Source organism: Temnothorax americanus, unplaced genomic scaffold (assembly GCF_048541705.1).
Source record: "Temnothorax americanus isolate GAGA-0224 unplaced genomic scaffold, ASM4854170v1 Scaffold29, whole genome shotgun sequence".
In the NCBI taxonomy this organism is placed as follows: Eukaryota; Metazoa; Arthropoda; class Insecta; order Hymenoptera; family Formicidae; genus Temnothorax; species Temnothorax americanus.
Window position 1 is genome coordinate 1,674,020 of NW_027509432.1, and position 15,179 is coordinate 1,689,198.

General features: G+C 42.8%; 1 protein-coding gene and 1 long non-coding RNA gene across 6 annotated transcripts in view; one reads left to right on the forward strand and one right to left on the reverse strand.

Moving 5' to 3' along the window:
- Nucleotides 1–15,179, forward strand: part of LOC143899996 (uncharacterized) — a 168,860-nt gene that overhangs the window by 35,224 nt on the left and 118,457 nt on the right. The gene's annotated exons all lie outside the window — the stretch shown is intronic.
- Nucleotides 1–15,179, reverse strand: part of LOC143899994 (tachykinin-like peptides receptor 99D) — a 76,557-nt gene that overhangs the window by 32,353 nt on the left and 29,025 nt on the right. For all 4 annotated transcript variants that reach the window (XM_077410872.1, XM_077410870.1, XM_077410869.1 and 1 more), the window contains exon 2: nucleotides 2,063–5,377. In XM_077410872.1, coding sequence (XP_077266998.1) covers nucleotides 2,063–2,520 — 458 coding nt within the window. In that variant the 5' untranslated portion in view covers nucleotides 2,521–5,377. The remainder of the gene's footprint in view (nucleotides 1–2,062; nucleotides 5,378–15,179) is intronic.

A 15,179-nucleotide genomic window follows, 5' to 3' on the forward strand; every position in this document is an offset into this window, starting at 1 on the left:
ACCGCGTCGTAGCCAATCGAGTGCAATGCTCTATTGGCGTTTCCCGCGGACGAAATGTCACTTGGAAACGGCCCCGTATCGATGTCGCTCGCGGAATGTCGGGCTTCTCGTCGTCGAACAGTCAATAATATGCGTAACATTTGCATTAGCCTCTCCTCTGGTGTATCGTCGAAAATTAGTTCCCTTGCGATAAATCCATCGGCGTGTGACGTATACATACGCGCCGTTCGCGGTTATCGGTGATTGCCACCGGCACCGATGGACGACTCTCCCCCTCTGCGTTCTATCCCTGGCATAAAAACGAATTTCACGATTTACGACCCGAGCACCTTCCGATATCACGTAGCATCTGTCGGCGACATCGGCGGATCGAAATTTTTATAGCTCCTCGCGTTTTTTTATCGGCAATTCTGTCTCAAAATGTCTAAATCTTCGAGAAATACAACTGCGTTTTAGGATAGCTCCTGGGGACGTATAAAAAAAGCATTAGACATACATGGTATATCTCTCGGAGGACGGGTCCTTAATCATTCTACGCTTCTCACGGTTTTGGATGTCTTCGAATAATGGCCTTTCTTCTGGAGCACAATTGAGAAGAGACGAGCGTGCGCTCCTTCAGCTCGGGGAAAGCAACGTTCTGACTAGCGGTTTTCTGTATATCCTAGCCTTACGGATTTTAGTTCTTTGAAGCAATCATTCGCTTCGCTAAGCAGGACGCGAACTTAGTGTAATCGGCTTTGAGATGGGTTGCTTGGTTTGAAAAAGTTGTAAGTCTTTAATCGAGATTTACGAGAATTTAAATCGTCGCTATTGGAATGTTACAAATGCGATCACATTAGTTCTGATGGTATCTATAGAATTCGCAATTTCTCGTATCAATTTAATCAATTATCTTGAATGAATGGTTCCTTTTTTCAATCAAGGGAATTAATTTTTTTTTAATCTGGCTAGAAAATTGTAGTCGAAATAAGAAATGAAAAGAATAATCGGCCCTGCGGTGATAATGAAAGGAACGGTGAATTATGTATTCACCGTTGAGAGTACAATTTTGAATGACGTTCATTCGAGAGGAAAGTTGCCTTGAAAAATGAATCTGCAATTTTTAAGCTTGCAGATTGAATTGTCTCCGATATTCCTGCAAAAAACGCTCTTCTTTTATTTCTTCACGTTCGCATTTTCTTTATTGAACAGTTTGTTATAAAACAACTAAACATACAGTAAATCGTATACTATGTATTGTTACGAAAATATTAAACATTTTTCAGCGATATGATATGATAACTTGTCAACTTGTAGAATATCAGCAGCAGATTCAGAAAACGAGGGGCGACTTCAAATTCCAATATGCGCGTTTACATCCGCAAAAAGCATATCTGTCGACTATAATTCGATCAAGTCGTAAATATAGAAGTTGAGAATTATTGAACTATATGTAATTGGATCTTGACGACGAAGTTTTACCTTGTCTAATCGCGGGACAGGTGACGCTAGAGCGCAAATGTTTATCTTCCTCGTTTCTGACTTTCGACGTCAGATTGATCTCTGTCGTTAGTCTGAGGAGACCCTCTTCCGTTTTGCCTTTAACCCTTCACGACGTCATATACGACGCACCCACGCCGTACTTATTTCAACGCACACCCGATGCTTCTTTAGATAAACAGGAGGAAATGTATTTTCCTAGAGCCGGACATCGATCTAAGTGGGGTTTCAGCAAGAGCATTCACGCGCTAAAAGCGGGAACTCGCTCAAGCGAGGGGAAGAAAGATGGAGCTCTCGCGCAGGAGTTAGAGAGCCACTATCTTCGGGATTATGGATGTTTGATATATCTAAGAATCATGACGATGACTCACGCTTAGGCAGGACGATTAGCGTTGATGGATATATCCCTCGTTCGCGATAACATGTCTCGTACAATAGCAGAGGGGGGGTCCCCCCTAAGCGACATTGCCCTAATATTAACTATTGTGACTTAAGACCGTGCTAACTTTGCAATTCATTCTCAAGAGCGTGTTATTCCCCCCCTCCCCCCAAAGAGAGAAGAAGAAAGAAAAGAGACTCTTACCGGTCGATGGATATCGCCATCAAAGTGAAGACGCTGGCGCATATCGTGAGAACCGCGATGAACTGGGAGATCTTGCAGTAGAGCGTCCCGAACGGCCAGTGGCTGTTGAGCATATAGGTGTAATTGAAGGTGACGTTCAAGGTCGATACCATGGCGTCCGCGATGCTGAGGTTCACCAGGAAGTAGTTGGTGACGGTGCGCATCCGCCGGTGCGCCAACACGATCCATATCACTATCAGATTACCGCCGGTCGCCACCGTGATCATGCCGGCGAACAGGAGCGTCCAGATCATCTGCCGCCACCACGGGAGTACGAATTGATTCCGCGGCGCCAGAGGCGCCAGATCCGTGTAGTTGGTGCCGTTGTAATAGGTGTCATTGTCGTACCACAGCGTCGTTGTCACGTTCCAGAGGTGAGACGTGGAGTTGTACGTCGTCAAATCGTCGAAGCTCTGCATCACGAATATCGCGATCTCTTCCGTCGACTTTACGTTGAGCTACAGACGAGCGAGAAGAGAAGGCCGTCGCTGTTTTTACTCTGCTCTCCGCTATTTGACTGCCGCGCCGCCTCCGCTCGCAACCCTTCCCCGTTTGCAATCTTGTGTCTCGCGGTATCTTTCTTATCTCGCACCTTAAAGAGTGCCGAGACCTCGCAATTTTCGTTCTCACGTTTACGGTTCCGTTATTCGCTTCTTTTCCTCCCTCTTCGAGATGCCCCGAGATTTTGATAACTGTTTTTGATAATCTCTAACACAATTATGACATCGATATCGCTGCGAAGGGACTCGGTGCATCGATCATTCGTCGAATGCGTCCGCACTTTCAAAAGCCGAATACTTTTGAAGTATTTTGGTATCTGCAAAATTTACTTGTCGCTTTACTTGAAGGATAGAAATTCGATGCGGGTAGAAGCAGGGTTATCGTCTTTCAAGGTAAATAACTCACATATTTCTGTCAACCGCGCATACCAGTCGACCAAGTTGGGCGAGCTTTCACGACCATGTCGACGTAGCGCCGAGACTTGCGTTGCGCTTGTTCTCGCGCACGTTATAGAAGGGCACGTTATAATCGAGGCATCGTCACAATATTCTAGTTCGCCGCATCGACTTTCCGTCGTCGCAGGATGAATCTCTGAATCGTGGTCAAAGAGCCGAGGAACATCCATCGGTCATACCTCGCGCGCTGCTGTCACTGTGCGCAAATTTCGCTCTACGCTCGCTCGGGGTTACCGATTCTCTCGGGGGTCAATTTTTCATGAAAGCGCGTCGGCTACTGGCGCCAAAATTACGGGCTTTAATCCCGGCGTGTCGCATCGCATCGAATCACGCGTTGACGAATCGCACTCTTTTTCCGTTCGGTCGGATCTTAATTGGAAAAAATCGCAGCGTTGCGTGGGACGAATCGATTTTGGGGACGTGCGAGCGCGCACTTCTCGCTATCACGCGCGGAGAGAATTCACAACCGCTTGATTATGGAAATGGTTAATTTCAGCCTTTTATCGATCACGTCGTAATGACCTTTCATGCGACGGGGGCATTTTATTAATTCCGCCGCGGCACCGGTGGCAGGCCCGATAGTATTGGCGCGATTACCATATGCCTTCGCCTATTAAATCGCGGAGTTGTGGTACAGCCTTTGATTCGACGTCCGAGCTCTCCTCCACTTGCGTTTCATGCACGGGCGCTCCCCGCAGAATCCGATCGCGTCCCAAACCGCCGATCGGTTGCCGCCGAATGAGATTTCATTGTTCCCGCGGCTTATTCGCCGTAGATGAGTGCGCTTTTTTTCAATATTCGAAGCTTCGATATAACTTGTCCTCTTTTTGCAAACGAGATCAGGAATCGGTAATGATCACATTAATCTCTCGGTTAGAAGGAAAGACTGACGGTTCTCTGGTCTACAAGAGGAGTTTTACGTTTAATTTTTCCGCCGTTACTCCAACCGCGTGTCGTTTAACGATTATTAAAGCATCGTTGATGTTTCGTCGTGAAATACGTTCGTCGCTTTACGACGAGGCGGTTTTTATGCGCGTTAGCTTCTCGCCCGAGCATCGAGTAGATGAATGCCACCTCTGAAATTTGCGAGCGTGTTCGTTGCCTCGCGTTTTGCCCCCGAAAAAGAAAAGTTCCGCCCGGAGTGTCATGTGATAGGAACTTCTAAGGAAGCCGAGATTTCGCGATGATTTCCGTCAAACTGTCATTCTTGTCTCGCTCGCTCATTACTCAACGCCCTTTTCCGCGACATTGTGTACCGCGCGTCGTAATCAGGTCAGTTAAGCTTTCTTCCACGTCTCACACAAATGGAAGAGTTACGTTCTACGCCGACATTTTACGATTGCTTTACGGCCGATTACGTGGGCGGGAAAGTTTTCGTATCATGTCGCTAATAAAATTTTTCCAGCAGCAGAAAATCCGTGGTTATACCGTTGAGTTTTCCCTCGCCGGATCACGTGCGGTGTAAAGGCACACCTTTCGCTAGCTTCGCGCACTCAATTAAATGTTGACGTCAAAACGTGCCCCAGAACCTGAATCTTCGTTTAAACGTTCAGGGAACTCTCGCAATATCGCTTGCACTTGGTTCGCCGTTCGACGTCGCATGACGTCAGTCGTCCGACGCGCTTAGAATTTTAAAATATGTCGGATTCGCACATTTTTCTTCACTACGACGGCACCGCCTCGCAATCCTCTCCCGACGTTATTAAAACGGATTGAGAATTTCACCTCGTATTCCGCGCGAACGCTTCCAGAGATCTCCTTAATTTTCAATTGGCTCGAACGTTTCGTAGCACAGCGCGATTGCATTGTAGATGGAACGAAGTCGTCCGTTCATAGCTGTGAGCTATTTTGAACGAGAGATAAAGGAAAGTGGCGAGAGATAAGTGGCGGATCGCGCCGCTCTTCCAGAAGAAAGTTCCCCGGAACACGTCGGAAGAAAGTTTGTTCCGCGCTCGCGAAATCGATATGAAAGTTCCTTGAGAATAACGCGTAACTGGTCCCCGGGATGTATAATCCGTGAAACTCGGAGGAAAATCCACTCTTTGAGGAACATCCGAAAGGAAAGTTTCTACAAGAATTGTTGCCGATGAGACGACGGGAAAGTTAGATCTTTCTTCTGCCCTGGCCGACGTCGGAAAAATGCCCCTCATAGGCCGGACATTTTCGTGGAGGGTAAGAATTTACGTCATGGCGTCTATCTCAAGCATGACGGAGGACCTTGGTGGTATTCTTATCCTCCTCGCAAAATTCCACATTTATTCGGAGGGACGTGTCCTTATGCTGACGAATTCCTCCAGTGCGGTCTTATCTACGTCTCGACCTGGAAAACACATTACAAAATCGAAATTATTTTTTAAGTTTGAATAAAGTGCTATTTGTGTGAAAGCGGAAACGCGAGAACATGAATTATCGCGCGATTTATCCGCGCCGAGCGGAAAACGCTCGGTCTGTACAGCTGCGATAAAAAGCTAAAAAAATGTGAACGTACGGCGGATGAAATCTATGAAATTTTATCCATCTCATTCGGGATGGTGACAAAAAAAGGAAGTATGGCCTGTATGCCGCCCGAGAAGCACGTTTACAGAATGACGCGGAAGAACGAACGTGCTGATTACGAGCCGTTGAATTTCCCAAAGGAATTTAATTATAAAACCGGACCGCGGTACACCGCGGCGATCGTCTCGATGATGTCCGAGTTGATTACGGTGAATTTCGTGTACCTTCGGATAAATTATTCCATGCGATCATAATATTTTCCTTTCCTCGCAAGCTGTCGCTTAATCGATTTCGCACTAAATAAAATCGTCAGCGATTGTCCGGCAGAAAGATTTTATTGGATATCTCTTTCGTAAAACAATACTTAAATAACAATCAACTGCATCGTGCCATTTTAGTTTGATATCGTTATATACCTCCACATACATATATTGCGCAATGTCCGTTTAATTTCCCTTTGTCTAACAGGGGATATCATTTGCTTAATTGCGCCGTAGAACCGTGTTATTCTTTCTATTATTCGCGTTATCTACCGTAAGCTCTTTGCATAACATGCGGGGATATTACCAGGCAGGAAAAATAGAAACAGAGCTATTCCCCTCTTCCGATGTGATAATAACTGATATACGGTAACAATAATTGGTAGTATTTTAAAAGAGTATTTTCCTTATCCTCTTCATCTTTGTCGAGTGCCGAGTGATTTGCGATAACGTTTAAATATCACGAAACGTACGATCTGCACGATGTTAGAATCGAGATTGTTTTCGCTTACAGCACGATACTCCGTGATGGTCTCAAATAAATGTTTATTCGCATTGTTTGCTCACGAAATGCGCTTTTCTGCACGATACTTGGTGGTTCGATCTAACGACGTGATGGCCCCGGTCTGATATTGCATGTCGTTAACATGCGCGTAAGAATAACGATTGTTGCCGGACCGGTGTCTCGCGGAAATATTGCATGGAACTTGATATGAAAGAACAGCAATTTTCTCGAACGAAGCAGAAAATAATAATCGGCGTCATAAATAGCTTCATTGTCGCAATCGTGGCACGGAGCCGCAAGATTAAATGCGAAATTATGCGAATGGTATAGGACCTTTTTGTCTATGTACACGCGTACATTTGAATAACGTCGCGCTATATAAATTGCAACCAAGCCATATATCGCCGCTGGCAACAGTTACTTGTTCAGGTTGTTATAGCGTAGAATGGAAATCGGAGTTTATGCGGCCTGCCTACAAATGAACGCAACATCAGATTAAAATAACACCGTATCAAAGACACATTGTTATTCGCATTATCGCACGCACCAAATGGACTAAAATACGCAGATTATATATTTTCGTGTGTTTTTTTTTTACATCATACATCCCTTAATTTTCTGTTAATTTGCAGATTATTTATATTCAACACAAAAACTTGTTTCCCAAAAAATTTGTTTTTTTTTTGCCCCTCTCGTAACCAATAACTGTTGCATGCCAACTGTGTTACGCGTGTCTCTGATATTTCATATCCCGCGTAACTCGATATTAATCGCGATTAATTGGATACCGAACGTGTTCTTCATTCGCCCGTTGTCGCATTGTTAACGCAAACCGCTCAATAACGCGGGTAATTCGCCGGAGAGTTCTTAAACTATGCGTGCACCAGGATTACTGCGGTATGTGCCCGCGACTATTCTCCGATTGCACGCGCTGTTCCGCGGTAGGATGAGTAGCGAATGAAATGAAGCAATTAACGCTCGAATATTGTTCCTGAATCTGAAAATAGCTAACGATCGATATAACGCGGGTGGCGGCGAGGCGGAGAGGGAACGTTCGGCGAAGGGCGTCGTGACGTTTGTGGCATTCGTGACGATGTATGTGACTTCATGTTCTCGTAACACTTGCAAACTAGCCGCGAGGAGATACCCACTCTCTTGAGGCACTCGGTGAATTACTAGCCCGGATTATAACCAAATTGTTCCGCAGACTGTAAAATTGCATTTACGTAATTGCTCTAATTTGCCGGACTATGTGCCCGCGAGAGTGTAGGTAATAGCAAATTATCTCCTCGTTCTTCACAATAAAAATCTTTCGCATTGTCGTGCGGTATATTCTAAAAATATCGTTTGTATTTATCGCCGTCTCCTTTTGAAATACACAGTTGTACAACTTGAATTAATCTACTTTTACGTACAACTTTCGGAACATAGAGTTTGAATTGAAAATTCAAACCGAGAAATTAAGTATTAAAAGAACTGGAAAGGAAATCGATTTTATATATTTCTTTCCAAAATACGGTTTTTTAAATACGACTCGTCGATATCTTTTCTCATTGTCGATAAAAATTTCATAAATTAAAGTAATATTCTCGAATGCATTGTGTTCGTACGTGTTCGGCGAAAATGCTGTGTCGCGCTAGCGGTCGAAGAATGCAGAATTTATGCGTAGCGCGACGAGATAACGGACGAACGTGTGCGAAAGAATGGCGAGGCGTGAAAATTGAAGGTGCGACTTCCACGGTAGTGTTAAAGCAGGAAAGGAAAATGGGAATGCAGCCGTAATAGAAAACGAGTGGAATTGCTTCTATATAGGATGTGCTTCGAGGGTGGTACACGCCGGTACGATGCCGTGAAGTATGCAAATTGCGAATCACTCCGAACCGCACAACTGGTTACGCCGCACAGAAAGAGTCTCTTGCTCTTCTTGCGCCGGAAGAGCCAATATTTTGCAATTGGACGAACAAGTGTATCCGTCGTTCTCATGGAATCGACCGTTCAGGAGATACGATCTCGTGGATTTAGAATCCTTAGAAGGAGGAAAGCTTTTATCTTGATCGTAATTTTTATCGGGTTCTCAGTTACGTTAAGACGCAGATGAGAACAAATGGAAAATGTGGGATAAGAAAAAATATTTAAGAGTAATATATTCTTTTGATGTGAATATTAATTTTTCTATTCTATTCTATTCTATTTTAATGTTCTATTCTATTTTATAAATTGACTATATAAAAAAAATAAAATATATGTATACATACATATACAATGATAATATTTTCTTGCACTGTTAAATTTGTAGTTTCAAGTTGTATTTAATTTGAGTTATTTTTAATTATTTCTATATAGGTCGTCATTGCTCCTACTCAATATGTCGTTAATTTAACTAAATCAATGAAGTTCAAATAATACTGTTTTGCGTATTTCGACACACGTAGCGGTAAAAAATAAAATATATATAATCTATAAGGCTCACAAGATTAAAATCAAGTAAATAAATAAAGGGCAACGAGCCGTAACAGGATGACATTGTTAATATATTCAGTGTAATAATACAAAAATAGTTACAAACGTTTATGTTCTAATATCGAACCATCCTCATCAGTGTTCAAATTATATACGCAAAGAGAAAAGTATTCACGAGAACATTATTACATAAAACGAACGCATAGAAGTAGAACGAAAGTCATAATATTACGCGCGAACTCCTTTAATTCCATCGGACGGAGAAGACGAAATCGTCGAATGTATATAATACGCTGTAATCAGATATAACCGTTATGGGCGTGTCTGAACAATAAAAATTTAGCTGTAATACATTAAAAATAAAATGTTATTTAACTCAAGGTATTTAAATTTCATCCTTAAACAGTATACTTTCCAAGTAATCTTTCAATGTACATATATGCGGTCATCGAAAAATAGCAGAAATCTTTCGTTAGAAAAACACCAACGGACAAGTTTCGGGAGTGATCGAGAGTAATAAAGTCCAAAGATAAATCTCGGTTGGTTATTTAACTTCCAAAGACTCTGACCGGTTTATTTCTTGCTGTCCCTTGAGGTTCGTTCTTCATCCCCTCGTAGTTTTGATATTCCCATTGTTTTCGAAGGACGCTGGACAAGGCCGAAATTTATTCGACGCGTACACAGGGCTTTGGAGAGTTATCGTTAGAAACGTCGCTGAAACATAGCGCAGTCCTTTTGTAATGTGACACAAAACAAACCGCAAGCTGTCTCAAGTTTCCGCATTCAGTTCCATGTACGCGCCATTTCTATCAAGCTTTCACTAAATTTCTACCAAACCTAGTTACTGCTTCCTTTCGCCATTTTCCTTCACGGAAAAGAACAGCGAACTATACGTATAAATTGAATGCTTTTTCACGATTTATCGCTTAATGTACCTACCGGCTCGTATAAATGCACAAGGTCTAATGAGTAAAAGCCACTTATATTAGCTTGCTATATACTGATGCTGCATCAGGCTTAATAATCTTCTAATAGCGAGGATAAGAGAAAGCAAAGCACTCTACCGAGAAAGCACACCTGCCTTGAATGCGATATCGTCATTACCTAATTATATAAGAAAAGAGTGCTTTTTGTAGCACAGAAGAAAATATATAATTTGATATAAAATAATCTCCATCAGGAGATTCTCGCATATATTTTCGCGAGTGTAAATTCGGGAAGGATACATACGTCTCCATAGATAAGTTATACAGTTGAATTGGCATTTGTTTTATATCGGCAGACGCGAACCGCGGAGGTGCGATACCACGAAATCGAAATTCCGGTAAGACAATGCGGGACAATGTAATCAACCGCTCGAAAATACGGCAAACTTACCGTTAACCGGAGTGGCACGCGAGATGTACGGCTATTCTCGCAACACAGCACTAACACTCGGGGTACCGGGGTTATCCAGAAGTCAGCCGACCGTTTGTTAAACTTTACCTACTCGCACGTTATCTCGCAGTTGTGCTCACGACCCGTATATTTGCCTCGTCTTTCTCCCTTTTTTCTTTCCGCTTGCATCTGACTTTAGGTTGTATTCAGCTAGCGCCCACTTTATTACACTCAACAGCGTTTATTTGCACCTCTATAAGATAAAAGTGGCCAATTTAAAAGAATTATAGACTATAGTATCTCGGACAAATTTGTAGGAGATATATGTATATTTATGGAATTAAGATTTCGCGGCTGTGTACGTTTTCTTCTGAACGAATGAAATTGCAGTTTTGATTGCACAATTCTTTTTTTGCAAATATAATTGCATAACTATCGGTTTTATCACTGTATTTATATTTAATGGAGTTACATTTGGATCTATATGCGGTCAGTTTAGATAGAATAAAAGAATGCCAGCGTAGAACAAATTTACATTCACGTATTCTTTGAATACATATTACTCTTTTGACCTCTTTTCTCATTCCATGCTTTCCTTTGATCGCTCTCATCTACGTCTTGAGTGTCGTTATCCTAAAATTGTCAGAAATTTTAAGATATAGGGCTTTCGATAAGAGTCGTATAACTCGTAATAGAAGGGACCGATAAAAATTACGGTCGGAATAAAAGTCCTAATGATCACGAATGTTTTATGAACGTTCGTTTCGTATTCCAATGTTGCAATGCCCTGCCAATCTATGGATTGACGAAATTGAAATGCGCGATGTCTTATACGCTTCTATTGATCCGTAGGAATTGAGCGAATGGTAAAATATGGAGATGGAGATTGATGTACTACGTATTGTGATGATTTCTGTAAGATAAGGGAAGGCAATTCTGCAAGCTCAACAAGCATTCTGTTTGACGTCCATCCGCTCTCGGGTATCAAAGACGCGTGCTATAATGAAACGAGCGTTGCTTCGGATGCAAGACAGGCGTGCATCAACAATGGACGCACTCCGTTCGACGGGAAGAGCCCGTTCAGCCATCTGGATGCCGTAAAACGCGATTCCGCTTCTTTTCCGGGCGACGGCAATGACGCGCCTCACTTGCGCCTTTGGAAACGAAACTAATGGTATTCGACGGAAAATGGTCCTTCTACTGGTATTACGCGTCAGAAGACTTCCCACGACGTGAGAAATCTTATATCTCCGACGTCGTCGCCGTTCGTTATGAATGCGATGGCGTTTCGTGCGCGTCTCTCGCGCGCGCGAGCACCTCCCAACTATCGAAGCCGCAAGCGGCCGCCTCGACTTCGCACGATCGATGTATGTCGTCACTTACAACCGCGACAACTTGCCAGGCACTTGCAGACTCCCCGACCGCATTCTGCTTCGCCGTGGAATTGAAATTCTCGGGGCGTCTTTAGAAACGTTGGCGAGCCACGGGCCGACCCGCGCTTCGATACAGTAACAGTCCTATAGTTTATGGCACTGGTTTATGAGCGTTATTCCGTCGTCTTTTATGTAATTTTCAAGGAATATCTTGCCGCGCAACGAGTCGTCGCTGAAGAAGAGAGAAACGTAAAAACGAGGGTTTATTCCTGTCAGGCGGGTGACTTAAAAAAATTCCGGCGCTTACGGCGTTACTCGTTACTGCTCGACCGAGCGAAAAAAGCGCCTGAGAGAGGCACGCTTGAGAATTATGCTCTAAGTAAACGATAATATAATGTTTTCTTATAATTTCTTCGCGCTTACGGGAGGGAAAAACCGCGTGAGAGATTTATACCGAAGCGCTCCGCCAAAGCGAGGAAAACGTACAAAGGATAATGGAACTTAAATCCCTCGACTAATCTTGAAAAATCGGACACGTTCCGTGTTGGTAAATTCGTTGGCCCGACGGGTCGAAATTTGATGTACTGCTTTCGTAGGGTCGATGATTCGGCGAATTCGACGACGCTATATCGCTTCTGGTATAATCGGTTAGCTAATTCGGGAATTGGCGCGATTTGATATTGCGACGAACGATATTTTATTTTTCGCAGTACACTCTCTGAATACGCGACAGAAACTGCACGCGATATCTGGGTCATACCGCATAGTTATTCCACCGCGTATGTCCTTGTAATATGTAAAACGAAATGTAGAAATTCTGTGTCCTGATGCTGGTTCGATAAAAGTCAAATTTGCAGTGGGCTTTTGTGTTGCTTTCTATATGTGTGCGTTCGTTCTTCGTCCCGACTTGTACCGCACACGTGCCTTCTATATCCTCGTTCTCCTCAGAGAACTATATAGCAGTGCATTTTTAGATAACAATACGAGACAAAAACAGCGATAACGACGGGTACTGGTCACTAAAACTGACATTTCCGCTTTATTGTTCATGCACGTGTTTCTTCCGCCGACTGGAGAGATATTCTCTTCAAGTTCCGGATTTACAATAACGCGCGACCTTATAAAGCTCTTTAAGACGGAATAAACAATTTCAGCTAAAAGCTATTTTTTGCCAAAATCTATTATTAACGCCACGCTACCATCTTTTTGAATCTATCGGCCTGTCAACATACGTCTAGTATATTTTTTTAGCCCTTGTGAATATACGCGGCAATATTGTTAATTAATTTCTCGACTTTTCAAAGAACTGAATATTTAATAAAGACTATATGCGACTATATCTAATGTAATGCATCGAAGGTTTCGAAATTCACCGTACCATAAGCTTTCAATTCATGAAAGGATAAATTTGTAATAAGATAAAACGAACTTCGAACCGGAAAGCTTCCGTTATTAAAAAAAAAAAACTCGGTACTGAAAGAATCAAGTAACAAAGCATATGTATTACGTATGAATTTTCTAAGCAATTTTTTGAAAAATTACATATTTTAAATTTTTTACTCTCTAATATGACATTTTCTCGGGTTAACCCTTAAATGCACTTTTTTTCGCAGTATTTTTTCTAAGTATTTTTTAAATAAGTAATGACCTTCTAGTAGAAGGGTCCGAGAAGACCTTTTATAGATGTGCAAAGCCACGCGTTTTCAGCTGAAACTTCATAAGAAAGAGTAGACGGAGCATCGGAAAGTCGCTTTGCATATATGCAAAGCTGCGAACTTGAGGGTTAAGCTTTTTTATTCACAGTATATTGAGTAGATACATCCAGCACTCGCGACGTGTAACGATAGCGATTGAGATTGTATTCGATATTTCAATCACGATTACACGCCTTTGGTGCCCTTGATATGCGGGAGAACACGTAATTTCATAGTTTAACATATAAATTGGAATTAGTTCATCAGTTATTGATATCTACCGTGTGCGAAGGCCACAACCGATTGACAATCCTTCTCTCTATGCTCCGTATCGAATAATTTAATATGTACCTGTGCTTCGATAAGAACGAATTCTATTGCGGTCGCGATATTCAATCACAATGCATTTAAATGAGTCGCTCAATGCGCACCTCGACCGCTCGATCTTACTATGATGCTCCGATTGTTCTTGTTTTTATCTGCATTGGAAAATGTATTGCGTTTGCAGCGAGATTACGTTGCTGCGCGTTGTTGACGACATCTGAGAGGCAACATTCGCGCTGACTTAATATTGGCGACGTTACGTCGGTAGAAATTTGAGCGGCTGTCTCTCGCTCGCGAAAGTCAATTTACAGTGCTCCTGTATAAACATGTGGCGCAGAATTCTCAAGAAGCCGAGAAAAATTTCATTAACTCGCCGAGGATGTTACACGAGTCGAGGACGAGAGAGAGGATTCGAGGAGCGGATACGCTTGCTCCTTGAAGACTTATACGATCACGAATCCCCTTACCTATCCTTGCATCTTCCCTTGAATTTTCTCTCGTTTCCCTCGGTGATTTGAATTATTAATGCGGGCTTCGTTCCCGTGTATCGAGATAGTCTTCGCGCACGCGAAATCACCCCCGTGCGCGCTGTATATATCTACACACGTATGTTAATGCGAAGCGAGATGCGGCGCGCTGTTAATACGATTAGCCCCGCGGTAATGGAGTACGCGGGAGCCGCCGGGTTGTTGGGGAAGTGGCGCCTGATCGTGTTATCAAGACACTGTCAATACTTCCCGAAGCGGTCCAAGTGCCACAGAAGCTGCTGTGTTGCAAAGAGAAGACGTCTCTCGGCGTGGGCGTGAGCGCCGGACGGCATATCGCCCACGATTCGTTGTCGTCCACGTCCCGTGCAGGTGGTCCCCGTTGTTATAAGCCGGGATATAACATATCGTGATGATTTACAGAACGAATACGAGCGTTATTGAACGTGGAGACTTTTGGGTCATCGTTGCGGTGACGACGACGACGACGACGACGACGACGACGACGACGACGACGACGTGAAGTCGTTATGGATGATCTCGTTATCGATGGTCTGTCAATATGGGATTCTCAATTTCTCAATAGTGGCACCGACATGACAGCGATAAAGACCGACGCCATTCGGGCGCTAATGAGTTATAAAAGCCGAAGGGCTCGACTCTCTCCTGGAAAAGTCGTCGGACTAACAAAAGGAATAGACTTGTTCTTATAGTTAGACAGAGCCTTCAGGAATCGCGCTGAGTTCTGAATAAGCAATTATACGTGCTGCTAATTTTCAACAAATAATTAAGGCCGGTATTCATAGTCGGTTCTTATATTTAAGACCATCTTAAGTACAATCTTAAGATGTCATTAACCAATCACAGAGCCGTATTAGCATCTTAAGATATTACTTAAGACGGTCTTGAAATAAGATCTGATTATGAATACCGGCCTAAGAGCTCTTTGGAGCAAAAATTGAAAACAAAGCAAAAAGGAAATCAAAATAACGATATTAATGCAAACTAGAAACAATGTCAAAATTAAATTTCTCGTGCAAGTGTTTATGTGATTTAATTAAAAATATCAATTGTCGATATTTATTTAAATCTAACTTGGAAGCAAAATATTTTTCTAGACTAGAACTGCATGTGACAATATTTGTTAA